Source organism: Cervus canadensis, chromosome 27 (assembly GCF_019320065.1).
Source record: "Cervus canadensis isolate Bull #8, Minnesota chromosome 27, ASM1932006v1, whole genome shotgun sequence".
Lineage (NCBI taxonomy): Eukaryota > Metazoa > Chordata > Mammalia > Artiodactyla > Cervidae > Cervus > Cervus canadensis.
Window position 1 is genome coordinate 2,460,782 of NC_057412.1, and position 13,470 is coordinate 2,474,251.

Consider the following 13,470-nt stretch of genomic DNA (forward strand, 5'->3'; position numbering starts at 1 on the left):
CAAAGTTCCTTGGACTGCAAGAAGATCCAACCAGTCCATCCGAAAATAAATCAGTCCTAAATATTCATTGGAAGGACTGATGTTGAAGCTGAAACGCCAATAATTTGGCCACCTGATGCGAAGAGCTGACTCATTTGAAAAGACCCTGATACTGGGAAAGATTGAAGGCGGGAGGAGAAGGTTGCTCTAAGGGGTTTGTGATTTAGTTTGGTGGGCGTAACTTTCTCAAGCACGCCTCTACCCTTCTTTGTAAGAGGCTGAACTCTCTTCCCCAGGTAGTGCAGGGAGGTCTTCTACAGCCTTTCAATTTTTTGAAGGTGGAAACCCGGCCCAGGTGCCTGGACACCGCAGCTAGTCCCTAACTCCAAGGCAAGCATGCCGGCTATCAGGTCACCCTCCGACCCCGCCTCCCTCGGGCCCCGCCCCTCGGGCCCCGCCTCCCGCAGGCCTCGCCCCTCTGGTCCTCCACCGCCTCGCCCCGCCCCGCGCACGCGCAGGGGCGGCTTTTTTTCCCATCCCGTGATGCTCCGCGGCGCGGGCGATTTGTAGCTAATGGCGGGTGCTTGGTCCGCGGATAGTTGTGAAGGATGCTCCTCTACTAGCTGTACTTGTGGCCACAAGGGCAAGTGGGGCGACTCCTCGCTGTTAGGCAAGCGGCTCTCGGAAGACTCGAGCCGCCACCAGCTGCTGCAGAAGTGGGCGAGCATGTGGAGCTCCGTGAGCGGAGACGCGTCGGTGGCCTGCCCTGAGAGGACGCGGCGCGAGGAGGCTGCGGAGCCGGCGGAGGAGGACAGGCCGCTGGTGTTTCTCTGCTCGCGCTGCCGGCGGCCCCTGGGAGACTCGCTGAGCTGGGTGGCGAGCCAGGAAGACACCAATTCCATCTTGCTTCGCTGTCAGTCCGGGCTGGGGCGGGTGGGTGGGATTTAGGACTAAGGGTGGCCTTCTTCCCTGGCGTGCTGACCTGGGCGGCCCCGGAAGAGGCGGGGATGTTTTGGAGAGACTCAGGGTCTTTAAAAGCAGAAAAATCTGAGAGGCTGAGCTGTTCCAGAAAAGGGGCAGGAGGAGAGTCATCCCTGCATCTTGGGCTTACGCGTGGAAGTCCTTTTCTGGGTTCCCCCATCCCAGAAGACCAATGGATGAATCAACAACGTCGTGAGCATATATTAGGAGGAAAAAAAAAAGTCAACCAACCAGGTTGTAAGCATTTAAGGTGTAGCTACTCTGTGTTATTCCTCATAGAAATTAGTGGTCTCTGTTAATCGGTTGGTAATATTGTTAATTGTTTATTTAGTAAATTAAGCTTTTCAGCGGCCTGCTTCCTGCAGGGGATGTCAGGATTGATTTTTTAGATCCTAATAGTTGTATCAGCGGACGCCTTTAGTCTGAAGTGTTACAACTTCAGAGTTGACGAATCATAATGCTATTATAAAAATGGAAGGAGACTTGTAATAAAAGCACTAACAACTCTCACAAAATTGGAGAGGAAGGAGGATATGATAAAAGGGTGAAGAAAGTCAGAATTCTAGCTTTTAATATTGATTCTACCAGTTACCTGTATGTTTCCCCAGCGTTTCTTTGCTTTGTTGTTTTCATAGTATTTATTTAGGGAAGTGGGTCACTGAGTTACCACTGAGCAAGTTTTCTGAATTAGTAAGTTTTCTGAGTTACCACTGAGTGGTTTTCTGAGTTGATGTAACAATGACTGTTCTTTTTGGACTTGTGGTTTTCAAGATTAAGTTTCTGCTCTATTTGAATTCTGTAAGTACTTTTAATGGCAGAAATTCACCACCGATTTATTGACATTTGTGGAAAGTTTTCCTTCCTGGGATGTATTGGGAAGAAAGAAGGAGAGCAGTGTCCACCTGTTACCTGAAATTTTTTGAAGTCTGTTTTCCTTAAGGATACACTTAACAATAGTTACTGAATCCTTTTTGGTTGTTAAACATAAGCCTAAGAACATACATTTCCTGTAGTAATTCATTGAGATTAATCCTTCACACCTATTAAAATCAAACAGTGCAGAAGGGTGTAAAAGTAAAAAGGACTTGTCCCCAAATCTTATCCCCCGATCCTGATACTCTTAAGTCCCCAGAGTTCAACATGCTTTATTCTCATTTATACTTCCAGATACTCTCCATGCATATATGAGCATGTTTAAATGTACATTTTTTGGAATTCCCTAAACATAAATTTTCAAAAACACCCTTGGGATAATGTTTATACTGTTAAGCATCCTTACCTTTTTATTCTACACCTGTATTCTGAGTATTTTTCCATATTAGTGCATATCGGCATAGTTCAGAGTTTTAGCAGCTGCCTCTTGTACCCCTGCTGAGAGGCAGTGTAGGTGATGGCCCTCAACTGCATGGGTTTGAATCCTGGTCTGCTGCTTACTGGCTGTGTCTTGGGGCAAGCTACATAGCCTCTCTGTGCTTCAGTGCTCTCTTCTGTAGACGTGAGGATAATACAAGCGGCAGTTAGGAGGACTGAGCGAGTTTGTATGTGTCCTCTGCTCAGAAGAAATAGGAAGTGCCACTTTAGTGACATCCTTATGGAGATGCTGTTCACCCCCCCAGTCTGCCCCTGTTGATAGCGGTCCAGGTTTTTTCCAGGGTTGCCGTTTTAGAACCACATGTGTGTATTTGGGTTGAGATTTTGCTACAGAGCGAGGGCCTTTGTAGGCTGTTATAATTGAGAATCTGAATCTTTATTCTGCTATTGAAATGAGAGTCTACTCTAGTGAGTGTGGTTTTTAAGCTGGAGAGTGCTAGGACTCAGGTTTTTCTTTGGAGGGTGCACTGTAGAGAAGAATAAGCATGGGCGTGGGGAGGTCAGCCAGGGGCCAGTACAGCCGCTCGGGGAGAGGAGGCGGCGGTGGTGTGGGGCTGGAGGGAGGGTCATGAGGTAGAATGGACAGGACTTCTCAGAGCAGCGTCTGAACGGGAGCAGGGTAAGGGGATGATGAATGTAGGTGACACCGATTTCAGAAATGAGCGACAGGCGGATGGGAGTGGAGTTTACTGAGTTAAGGTAGACTGTAGAGGAGGTGAACTCAAGAGTCTGTTCTGATGTCCTTTCTTCATGTCCCTCCACCTTTAGTGTGTCCTGAATTTGGATGCTCTGGGAATGTTTCCTGTTGCTTCTAGCTTCAAGTTGTGGTCTAAAAGATTTGGGGCTGGGTTCCTGTGGACCCTGTCTGTTACTTACAGGGAAATGAGCTCTGTGTTTGAGACTTGGAGATGTATGCACAGACTTTTACCCTCTTCTTTAGGTTAATCCCTGTTTTACTGTGTTTAGCAGGTATTCTTGATAGTCTGTGATTTGAGGTTCTGATTTTTCCAAGTTTTACCATCAATTGAATTTTTTCTTCCTAATTTTATTCGTTTTGTTAATTTCAGTGTTTTTTGGGAAGGGAAGGAAATAACTCTTATTCTGCCAAGTTTTCCCAGAAGACCCTGTACTCTTAGTTTTAAACCAGTGTGTGTGTGTGTGTGTGTGTTTTCCCAGAAGACCCTGTACTCTTAGTTTTAAACCAGTGTGTGTGTGTGTGTGTGTGTGTGGCTTTTGGGCCTTTATTTTTTTTCTGGCTTTCTGAGTTCTAAAATTAAAGTTGAATTAGAAGTTCTCTAAATACCTGTGTGTGTGTGAAGGGAAGGAAATAACTCTTATTCTGCTATGTTTTCCCAGAAGACCCTATACTCTTAGTTTTAAACCAGTGTGTGTGTGTGTGTGTGGCTTTTGGGCCTTTATTTTTTTTCTGGCTTTCTGTGTGTGTGTGTGTGTGTGTGTGTGGCTTTTGGGCCTTTATTTTTTTTCTGGCTTTCTGTGTGTGTGTGGCTTTTGGGCCTTTATTTTTTTTCTGGCTTTCTGAGTTCTAAAATTAAAGTTGAATTAGAAGTTCTCTAAATACCTGTGTGTGTGTGTGTGTGTGTGTGTGTGTGGCTTTGGGGCCTTTATTTTTTTTCTGGCTTTCTGAGTTCTAAAATTAAAGTTGAATTAGAAGTTCTCTAAATACCTGTGTGTGTGTGTGTGTGTGTGGCTTTGGGGCCTTTATTTTTTTTCTGGCTTTCTGAGTTCTAAAATTAAAGTTGAATTAGAAGTTCTCTAAATACCTGTGTGTGTGTGAAGGGAAGGAAATAACTCTTATTCTGCTATGTTTTCCCAGAAGACCCTATACTCTTAGTTTTAAACCAGTATGTGTGTGGCTTTTGGGCCTTTATTTTTTTTCTGGCTTTCTGTGTGTGTGTGTGTGTGTGTGTGTGTGGCTTTTGGGCTTTTATTTTTTTTCTGGCTTTCTGAGTTCTAAAATTAAAGTTGAATTAGAAGTTCTCTAAATACCTGTGTGTGTGTGTGTGTGTGTGTGGCTTTGGGGCCTTTATTTTTTTTCTGGCTTTCTGAGTTCTAAAATTAAAGTTGAATTAAAAGTTCTCTAAATACCTGTGTGTGTGTGTGAAGGGAAGGAAATAACTCTTATTCTGCTATGTTTTCCCAGAAGACCCTATACTCTTAGTTTTAAACCAGTGTGTGTGTGTGTGTGTGTGTGTGTGTGTGTGTGTGTGTGTGGCTTTGGGGCCTTTATTTTTTTTCTGGCTTTCTGAGTTCTAAAATTAAAGTTGAATTAGAAGTTCTCTAAATACCTGCATGTGTATTAATCAAACCACACTAATACATTGTTGTTACTTCTTTCCAGGTGTTACCTGTAATGTTTCTGTGAACGAGGAACAGATACTATCCAAACGTAAAAATGAAAATGGTTGGTGAGTAAAGCTATATCTATATGAGTATGTATGTTTTTATTTTTTTAAATAAAAATCTTTAAAAAGATCATCAGCAGTAAAATTTGGGATAAAACTGTTTTCATGGGGTGTGTGTGCTTAGTCGCTCAGCTGTGTCTGACTCTCTGCGACCCCATGGACTGTAGCCCGCCAGACTCCTCTGTCCGTGGGGGTTCTCCAGGCAACAGTACTGGAGTGGGTTGCCATGCCCTCCTTCAGAGGATCTTCCCAACCCAGGGATCGAACCCAGGTCTCCCGCATTTCAGGTGAATTCTTTATAGTCTGAGCCACCAGGGAAGCCCTTTTTCATGGTAATCAATATCAAATCAGTCATTGTGCATGCTTCGTCACTTCAGTCCTGTCTGACTCTTTGTGGACTGTAGCCCGCCAGGCTCCTCTGTCCATGGGATTCTCCAGGCAAGAATACTGCTGTGGGTTACTGTGTCCTCCTCCAGGGGATCTTCCTGACCAGGGGATCTTCTGACCCAGGGATCGAGCCCACGTCTCTTACATCTCCTGCATTGGCAGATGGTTTCCTGAGTGACAGTGGGCGCCTTTAGATTTAAGATGGACGAGTTTCTAAACTTCTCAAGGCCCGTTCCAACACTTCCATTTTGGGTGTTTGGCTTGGTCCTGAAGGACATTGAAAATAAAAACAGAAAAAGAAAGTATCTTTATCATGGAATCTCTGAGCCAAAGAATGCCTTAGATAAATGCTCCCCACTTCTCATGGCCTGGCACGCATAGATAATGTGGCACATACAGACACGTGTGGCCCATTGAGGTGGACAGACAAAGCTGCATGCATGGCGGCCCAGGGCCTCCAGCTGTCCCAGGCCGCTTCTCTCTCCAGGTGTTGAAGCGGTCAGTATCCTGCTCTGCCTGCCACTGTCTATTGCAAGCAGCAGCCTCAGCAAACTGAATGGGAAGCTCTGCTTTGTAGAATTGTTGCCCGAAAGTTGTCTTACTGATGCATGTGAATAAGTGGTACACGAGCAATTCAATAGAAATTAATAATCATATGTTAAAATTTTATTATTTTTTTATTTTAATATTTATCTATTTGGCCGCACAGGATCCTCATGGCGGCACTTGGGATCTTTGACCTTTACTGGTGGACTCTTTAGTGTGCAGACTCTTAGTTGTGGCACGTCGGATCTAGTTCCCTGGTGCCCAGGGATCAAACCTGGGCCCCCTGCATTGCGGAGCTCAGTCCCAGCCGCTGGACCACCAGGGAAGTCCCTATTTTTTTTTTATTTTAAAACATTGGTTTTTCATTTTTAGTAATGTTAGAGTGTCCTATTCAGATAAAGTATATTTTCATGTAAAAAATTACTCTCTTTAAGGAGAATTTAAAGTCATGTAATAGGACAGGTGGCATGTGAATGTAACAGAAATTGTACTGATAGCATGCTGGTGATAACAATTTGGAAAACCCAGCCTTGGATCATTTCTCACTTTATTGATGAAGAAAATGAGACGTTGGGAGGTTTACAGCCTCACCAAGGACATAGGACGTTAGCAGGAGCTAATGATGGTGCTTTGCTATCCCTTTGCTTCCTGCAGAGTGTCCTCTGCTTCCCAATTCCAGTCATTCTGCTGTCAGCTTACAGCTTTGCTGTTGCATACTTGATATTTTTCATTACATTGACTGAGTTTTTATTTAAGTTTTTTTAAAGGAAATCTGTATGACTGCCCTGAGTATATCAACTGCTGTTACTCGAAAGTAACTGTGACAATAATTACAGTGGAAACAAATGTTATTAAATTCTAGCTGAGATACCACTGGCTGGCTGGTTCTGAGCCTGGGGTCTGTCCTTTTACAGTTAAAAGATTTGCAGCTGTGAGATACACATTAAAAACCTTCTAGCACCAGGCTGAGACTTTTCTGTTCTTCATAATCAAGATTTCTAGAGAACTGAAAAGGGAATCGACTCTTGCTCTGAACCAGTGTTGCTGAGTTCTGTTCGCTTGTATCACCTGAACCCCATCCTTTATGTGAAACTATGGCTCATGGGCCAAGCGCCTGTTTTTGTAAATATGTTTCTGTTGGAACACAGCTCATTCAGTTATGTATTATCTGTGGTGGCTTCCATGCTGCAGTGGTAGGGACAAGTAGTTGCAGTAGACTCCACATGGCCTGCAAGCCTGAAATATTTGTTCTCTGACTCATCACAGAAAAAAATCTGCCTATCCCTGCCCCAGAGCATTAATGATCCTTGGTGGACAATGTGACATTTAAAGAACATGTACAATCTTTTTGCCTTATTTCAGAATTTTAGTTAATTTTTAGTACCAAATTGAGGCATTTACGTTCTAGAAAAGCACCATCTTAGTATTCTCTTCTTTTTTGCTTTTCTAAATTCTCATTTAATTTTGTCTGTGCTCCGCCTTCATTGCTGTGCACGGGCTTTCTCTAGTTGCAGTGAGCAGGGACTGCTGTCTAGTTGGCGGTGTTCGAGCTTCTCATTGCGGCGGCTTGTTGTGGAGCATGGGCTCCAGGAGCTTGGGCTTCAGTAGTTGTGGTGCACAGGCTTAGTTGCTCCATGGCATGTGGAATCTTCCTGGGCCAGGGATCGAACCCATGGCCCCTGCATTGGCAGATGGATTCTTATCCATTGCACCACCGAGGAAATCCAGCATCCGCTCTGCTTTGTCACTTGTGTACATGCCGTCTGTCACTAGATACTGAAGGCAGTGTGACCTGGAGGTGACTTGTCCATATTTCAGATGTAAGCATCTTACTATCATTTTTTTTTTCCTTTTTATACATATGACCTGGTAGGGTTAGAATAGCATACTTCAGCAACTTTAATGTTCAGGTGTTTACAGATCTCAGCAGTGGGGTTTTTGTGGTAAGCAGTTACTGAAGGGTGACCCTTTTTGTTGCAGTGTCCTGGAGACCTTGTACTGTGCCGGATGCTCGCTCACCCTCGGCTACCTGTACAGGTGCACACCCAAGGACCTAGACTACAAGCGGGACTTGTTCTGCCTCAGTGTCGAAGCCATTGAAAGGTACGTTTGAGGCATAAATGAACAGCTCATAACTGAATTCTCAGAGTTGTTTGCAGACAAATTGGTATGAAAATTTGAAAACTAACATTGTTTGGTTAAAATATGTTTTTAAATAGTAATTTCTCACCCTAAAGCAAGTGGGTTTTTTTTGTTTTTTTTGGACCTGATTTATTTGCTATTGGAAAAGTCTGTCATGCTAAATTGTAGAAGAAAGCACTGTGAGTACATTTTGCAGAGTAAAAATTTGCTGTTTTTCTTAATTAAATTTAGTTTAATAGGATTTTTTTAAAGCAGTTGTGTGTATCAATATATTTTGTCCATTTTATTTTTCCCTCTAGTTTTTAGTCTAATAGAATAACTTGAAGAAATAGGGATTTCAGAAATGGTCGGGAAAGAAGTCCCTTTGATGTTCTGGAAAAGTAGAAATGCAAAGTCCAGCTATTTCCTAGAGGGGTGTAAATAACTGTCTGCTGTTTTGAGAGATGCAAGGAAGTACCTTCATTTTTCAAGACTTCTAAAAGGTGTTTGGAGACAAGGTGAATTAGGGTCGGATGATATATATCTTGATGGCCCTTTAGTTCATTAACCTTTTAAAATTGGAAACAAAATTAATTGACCCCACTATCTTTTCGCTTATTCTGGAGAAGATGTAACTCTCAAGACTTTAGAGATTGTTGTTGTTTAGTAGCTCAGTTGTGTCCAACTCTTTGTTACCCCATAGACTGTAGCCCACCAGGCTCCTCTGTCTTTGGGATTCTCCAGGCAAGAATACTGGAGTGGGTTGCCATTCCCTTCTCCAGGGGATCTTCCTGACCCAGGGATCAAACCCGTATCTCCTGCCTTGGTGGGTGGGTTCTTAGCTCTGAGCCACCAGTTAGAGAGGTTTTCTTAGAGATGCCTAGGAAACCTTAAATATCAAGAAAGTAGAACAATTTAAGAAGAAAAGAAAGTGCCTACACTTTCATTACTTGAAGTATATTGTCACTCTGTTGAATCTCTTAGATTTTCTCTTTAAAAAAATTTAGAATAATATTCTTTTTTATATAATTTTTCATTTATTTTTTGATTGCTACAGTTTTACCACCATCTTTGAAACTAGACAAGTTTGGATCAAAATTGTGAAATCTGTGAACTTTTCACAGCCTTTAACACAGAGAATAATGTCACAAGTACTGCTCATTGATGTAAAGCATGCAGGCCCACCTGGAGAGGGAGCAGATCTGTTTTGGTTTAATATGTAAATAGAAGACGTATGCCCAAACAACTGCTCTCATAACCTCCGTGGGAATTTTACCAAGATTCGTGAAAATTATGTGGGGGAGAGTACAACTATAAACTACATGAAATCTTAAACCAGTATGGTTGGTACGGAACTTTAAAAGCGATCCATATCTGTATAAAAGAAAATATGTGGAAGATTTCTGCATAGAGGATCCTAGTATCGAAGCTGTTCTTTCCCCAACAGTTGAATTTAAGGAAAAGTTACCTCATAGGGCAGAATTTAAATGACAGGGAACCAGTATGTTTTAGAAAGGGATGCCCTCCGTTATGTTTATTTACAGCATTATAAATTAATCAGTGCCATTTAATTTTCCCCATCTCATTTTTCTTTTCTAAACAAGATACTAACTGCCTTCTTTAATTTTTCCTTTGATGACATCTTTTAGAAATTTAATCAGTTAATCTTGGGTTTCCAACAGAAGACTGTTCATATTTAACAGAAGTGACATACTGAAGTTGTTACTTGTGATGAAAGACTTCTAAAGAAATGCAAACGAATGAAGGTTTTTTTGTTTGTTTGTTTTTGGAGAAATAACAGCACCTTCTCTACTGTTTAGATTTATTTGGTTGCCAAAGCCGGGCTTGTTTTCTTCCATTGCTAGGGCAGTTGTATTTTCAAATTGTAGCATGTCATCACCTCAGAGAGCGGAGCAAAACATGAGTTATAGAATAACTGTTGAAATTGCTGAAATCTTGGTAATCAACAAGTGATGCTACAGATTACATACTATATACATTTTGATCTTTTAAAACTTCAAAATGTTACTGTTGTACCACGCAGCTTACTAAAGAGCCAGCTTTATTCCCAATAATGAAATATTTATAGTATTGAGAAATATGTAGACCTCTTGAACAAAGCTGTTATGGAGAAAAACATGATTTCATGCAGTTAGCTTCCTATGTAGGTTGCTATTAACAAAAGTAATTGTTTTATGTGTTTACTCGGTACTAATATATACTTCAATATACTTTGAGTTTTAATGTTATCAATATAAACTTTATATTTACTCCCTTCTCATATTTTAACTTTGTACTGTACTGTACTTCAGTTATGTTTTAGGGTCATCTGAAAAGCAAATTGTGTCAGAAGACAAAGAGCTTTTTAATCTTGAAAGTAGAGTTGAAATAGAAAAATCTCTAAAGCAGGTAATTTTGTTCTGCACTTTTTGTGTCTTTGTATGAACAACTTCCAGTCAATGACCAAGTGCTGCTCCACGAATAATTCTTAATTGTGTCTTCTCTTTTGATCTTAGCATTCATGGTGAGAGAGTGCTTATTTTATTTCAGTTGTTAGTAAAGTTGATTTACTGCGAGCCAAAAATCAAAGCAGTATGTATTCTAAAACTATTAAAGTAGAAATATATCTTTAAATCAGTATTTCATTTGATTTGATTTTCATGATAAAAACAGCCTTGTTTTTGAATGTTAACATCCTGTCACATGCAAGATAGTGGTGAATAAATGTAAAAGCTATGGATCAGAGGTTGAGAGCTATTATTAATAGGCTTATGTCTTATTTAAACAGAAGTCCATTAAATAAACACAGATATGTATAATGTATAACATAGCAGACATTATATTAATGATCAACATTTAAATCATATTTAACCATGTATGATTTTAATCATCTGTATTTTTTTCTATTCTTTTTTCCATTTGATAGATGGAAGATGTTTTGAAAGCCTTGCAAACAAAGCTTTGGGAGGTCGAATCAAAACTGTCCTTTACCAGTTGTAAAAGCTGAATTGGTTCCAAGGCCCACATTCTGCAGTCCTCTGCTGATGGAGAGTTCTTTCATATGTAGCAATTCTTGTTATAATTTACTTCACTGAGAACTGAAATAATTGGAAACGTTCATGTACACTGTATCCTCTTGTACTGATCAGCTGGTCTCATGAGAAGAACTGTAGAACTTTTCTGGATGTGTTTGATTGTAAAGAGGTGATTGTTTCCTAAACTCCAGTTTTAAAGCCATGATAATTGCTGGAATTTGAGAGTTGTTGTTTTGATAACAAACTCTTATAATTTTTTGAAGGGTTTTCTCCTCTGTACCAAATTTGTAATTTTTTACTTACTATTTTTTAATTTTATTCTCTGTACCGAATTTGTTATTTTTTATTTCCTATTTTTTTAACTATATTTCACTTTTAATAGTTTGAGCACTGTTTAATCTTGAGTGCTTAGAAAGTCTTAGAGTTTTTTCCATCCACTGTGTGGTTGAATCTTCTTTGAAAACTAATGAATAAGCTTTCTGGAGAAACTGGTCAGTTGAATTATTTGTCCAAACTCTGAAACCTTGCACGAGTAGATTAGCATGTGTTCTGTTGGTGGTTGGATTCCATTTGGTCCTGTTAATTTGCTCCTGTGTGCTTACTTAGTCGGTCAGTCGTGTCAGACTCTTTGCAGCCCCATGGACTGTGGCCCTCCAGGCTACTCTGCCCATGGGATTTTACAGGCAAGATTGCTGGAGTGGGTTGCCGCTTCCTTCTCCAGGAATCGAACTGATGTCTCCTGCATTGCAGGGGGATTCCTTACCTGCTGAGCCATCAGGGAAGCCCGTATTTACTACCATATACCCCATAATCTGGCAGCATAGTTACCAAAGAGAGTAGTAATTATTCCCAAGGGTGGGATTCTGGGAGAATTTTCAGTTTTCATAATGTAAGACTTCTAGTAAGCACTTGTTATTTTTATAATAAGGGAGAAAATAAAGATTAAAGCAAAGTGCTTTACAATTGATTTTTATGAAACAGTTGTTTAAGTGAGCTCAGAAATCCTGCTGTCATAAATACCACACATTTACTGGGCATGGCAGTGTAAGGGGTCCTGCTCAGGACTCTTAAAGGTAACCCCAAATTTCCCCAGTCCCCACTCTGTTTTTGAGTATAAATGAGGCCACCTAACATTAGTACTCAGCATGTTTGAGTAACTTAACTCAATTTCTGCTCAGAACCGCCCTAATTATTTCCAAGAATACCTCAAGTTGTCATGGCAAAAGGTCCTAAGTCAAATTGACTTGATCACTGATCATTCACGATTACTAAGTTCTTTTTGAGAGATTGTCCGCAGCCTCTAGTCATTTGAAGTTAGCTGTCCAGGTCTCTTCCCCACACCTTCTGGCAACAGTCACCCTTCTCAGTAAGCTTGATGAGGTCCCCAGGGTCTGTCATTGTAGGTGTTTCGGTGGCGCTTTCATGAAAGTTCATTTAGAACAGATGGGAGAGTTACTTTAACCGAGAGATTCAGCTGACTTTCTTGTCGCATGGGTGACAGACTTCTCCAGTCACTTTCAGGGCCATTCCAGTTTGGCTCCTTAATTCCTTTTACCCTGTTCATCCTGGGCTACAATTTCTATCCAATCCATACATCTTGAAAACGACTCATTTCACCAATGCAAGGTAATTTCTAATATCCAACAGTGCTAACCAAGCCTCTTGTGGTTCAGGAAATACGCAGCCCAAGTGCCTTTGCGGCAGTTTGGGCCTTTGATTAGCATTTCCCTGTACACTCTCCGCGCTTGGAGTTTTATTTCCAATGAGGGTCCTTCAGCTGAAGCTCGCTTAAACCATGCGGGTGGAGAGCTCACACACCCTCATCACACAGTCTTTGTTGAAGCATCTGAAAGCGAATCCTAGGAAGCAGTCGTGTCTCGTGGAAGGCGCAGTCTGTGTCTTTGGCCTCTGTGATGTCACTGAAAGCGGGGGCTTACTATCACCGTGGGGAAGAGAGCTCTGAGACTCCCACGTGCCTACTCGACGGGTGCACGTGCGACAGCTTCGTCCTCTGCAGGCTGCCCTGTGGCACTTTGGAGGAGAGGGCCCATCCTCACACTCTAGGTCAGCCTCTGCGGAAACCACCCGTTTCCCTGAAGCCTCGTGACTTCAGGCTTAGTGACTTTTTAGGCTTTGCATGATGGCTCATTGGCATGCTGTTTGTTGACTTCCCCTACGTAGCCACATACTAAAATGGACAGTCAGGACTGGTTCCTGCTCCTTGTGACTGTGCTCTTGTTTCTGGTTACCACTGCCCGTGAGCAGCAGTGAGGATCCTGGAGCAAGAAACGGACCTTCCAGCCTGATTGCACAGGACCCCAGCAAAGAGGCTTCAGACAGGACCTGACCAGGATTTGTTTCTGCACCCAGTCCCCGTGAAGGGGTGCTCCCCAGTTCTTTAGAGAGAACCTCTGGAAACTAGTATCAGGACCTATTTACAGATGGTTGTAAATGCATATGTATAGAACATTGAACATGATTTTCATCCCAGAGTGTGGGTTCTGCTGTTCTCAGCAAGCTCTCCTGTTACCTTCACAAGTTTCCAAGCTTACGAGGCTCAATGGGTATTGCTTGTGTAGGATCGATGTCTGGATGGAGTATGTCCTACCTGGGGGATTCTAGTCAGG

The 13,470-nt window shown here is 41.9% G+C and overlaps 1 protein-coding gene across 2 annotated transcripts; it reads left to right on the top strand.

The window, feature by feature from the left end:
• Positions 1–527: 527 nt before the first annotated feature.
• Positions 528–12,427, top strand: MIS18A (MIS18 kinetochore protein A). 2 transcript variants are annotated; one of them, XM_043449010.1, is made up of 5 exons: positions 528–892; positions 4,691–4,757; positions 7,668–7,790; positions 10,121–10,217; positions 10,735–12,427. In XM_043449010.1, the coding sequence occupies exons 1-5, from the start codon at positions 553–555 to the stop codon at positions 10,813–10,815; spliced, it is 708 nt and encodes a 235-aa protein (XP_043304945.1). In that variant the 5' UTR covers positions 528–552; the 3' UTR covers positions 10,816–12,427. The 2 variants fall into 2 exon arrangements, with proteins under 2 accessions (XP_043304945.1, XP_043304946.1); XM_043449011.1 differs by lacking the exon at positions 10,121–10,217.
• The last annotated feature ends 1,043 nt before the right edge of the window (positions 12,428–13,470 follow it).

Excerpts from the sequence above, each read along its gene's own strand:
- MIS18A (XM_043449010.1), top strand. The coding sequence starts at position 553 with ATGGCGGGTGCTTGGTCCGCGGATAGTTGTGAAGGATGCTCCTCTACT. Across the intron at positions 4,758-7,667 it reads CGTAAAAATGAAAATGGTTG|TGTCCTGGAGACCTTGTACT; the intron begins GTGAGTAAAGCT and ends TTTTTGTTGCAG. Across the intron at positions 7,791-10,120 it reads AGTGTCGAAGCCATTGAAAG|TTATGTTTTAGGGTCATCTG; the intron begins GTACGTTTGAGG and ends ACTGTACTTCAG.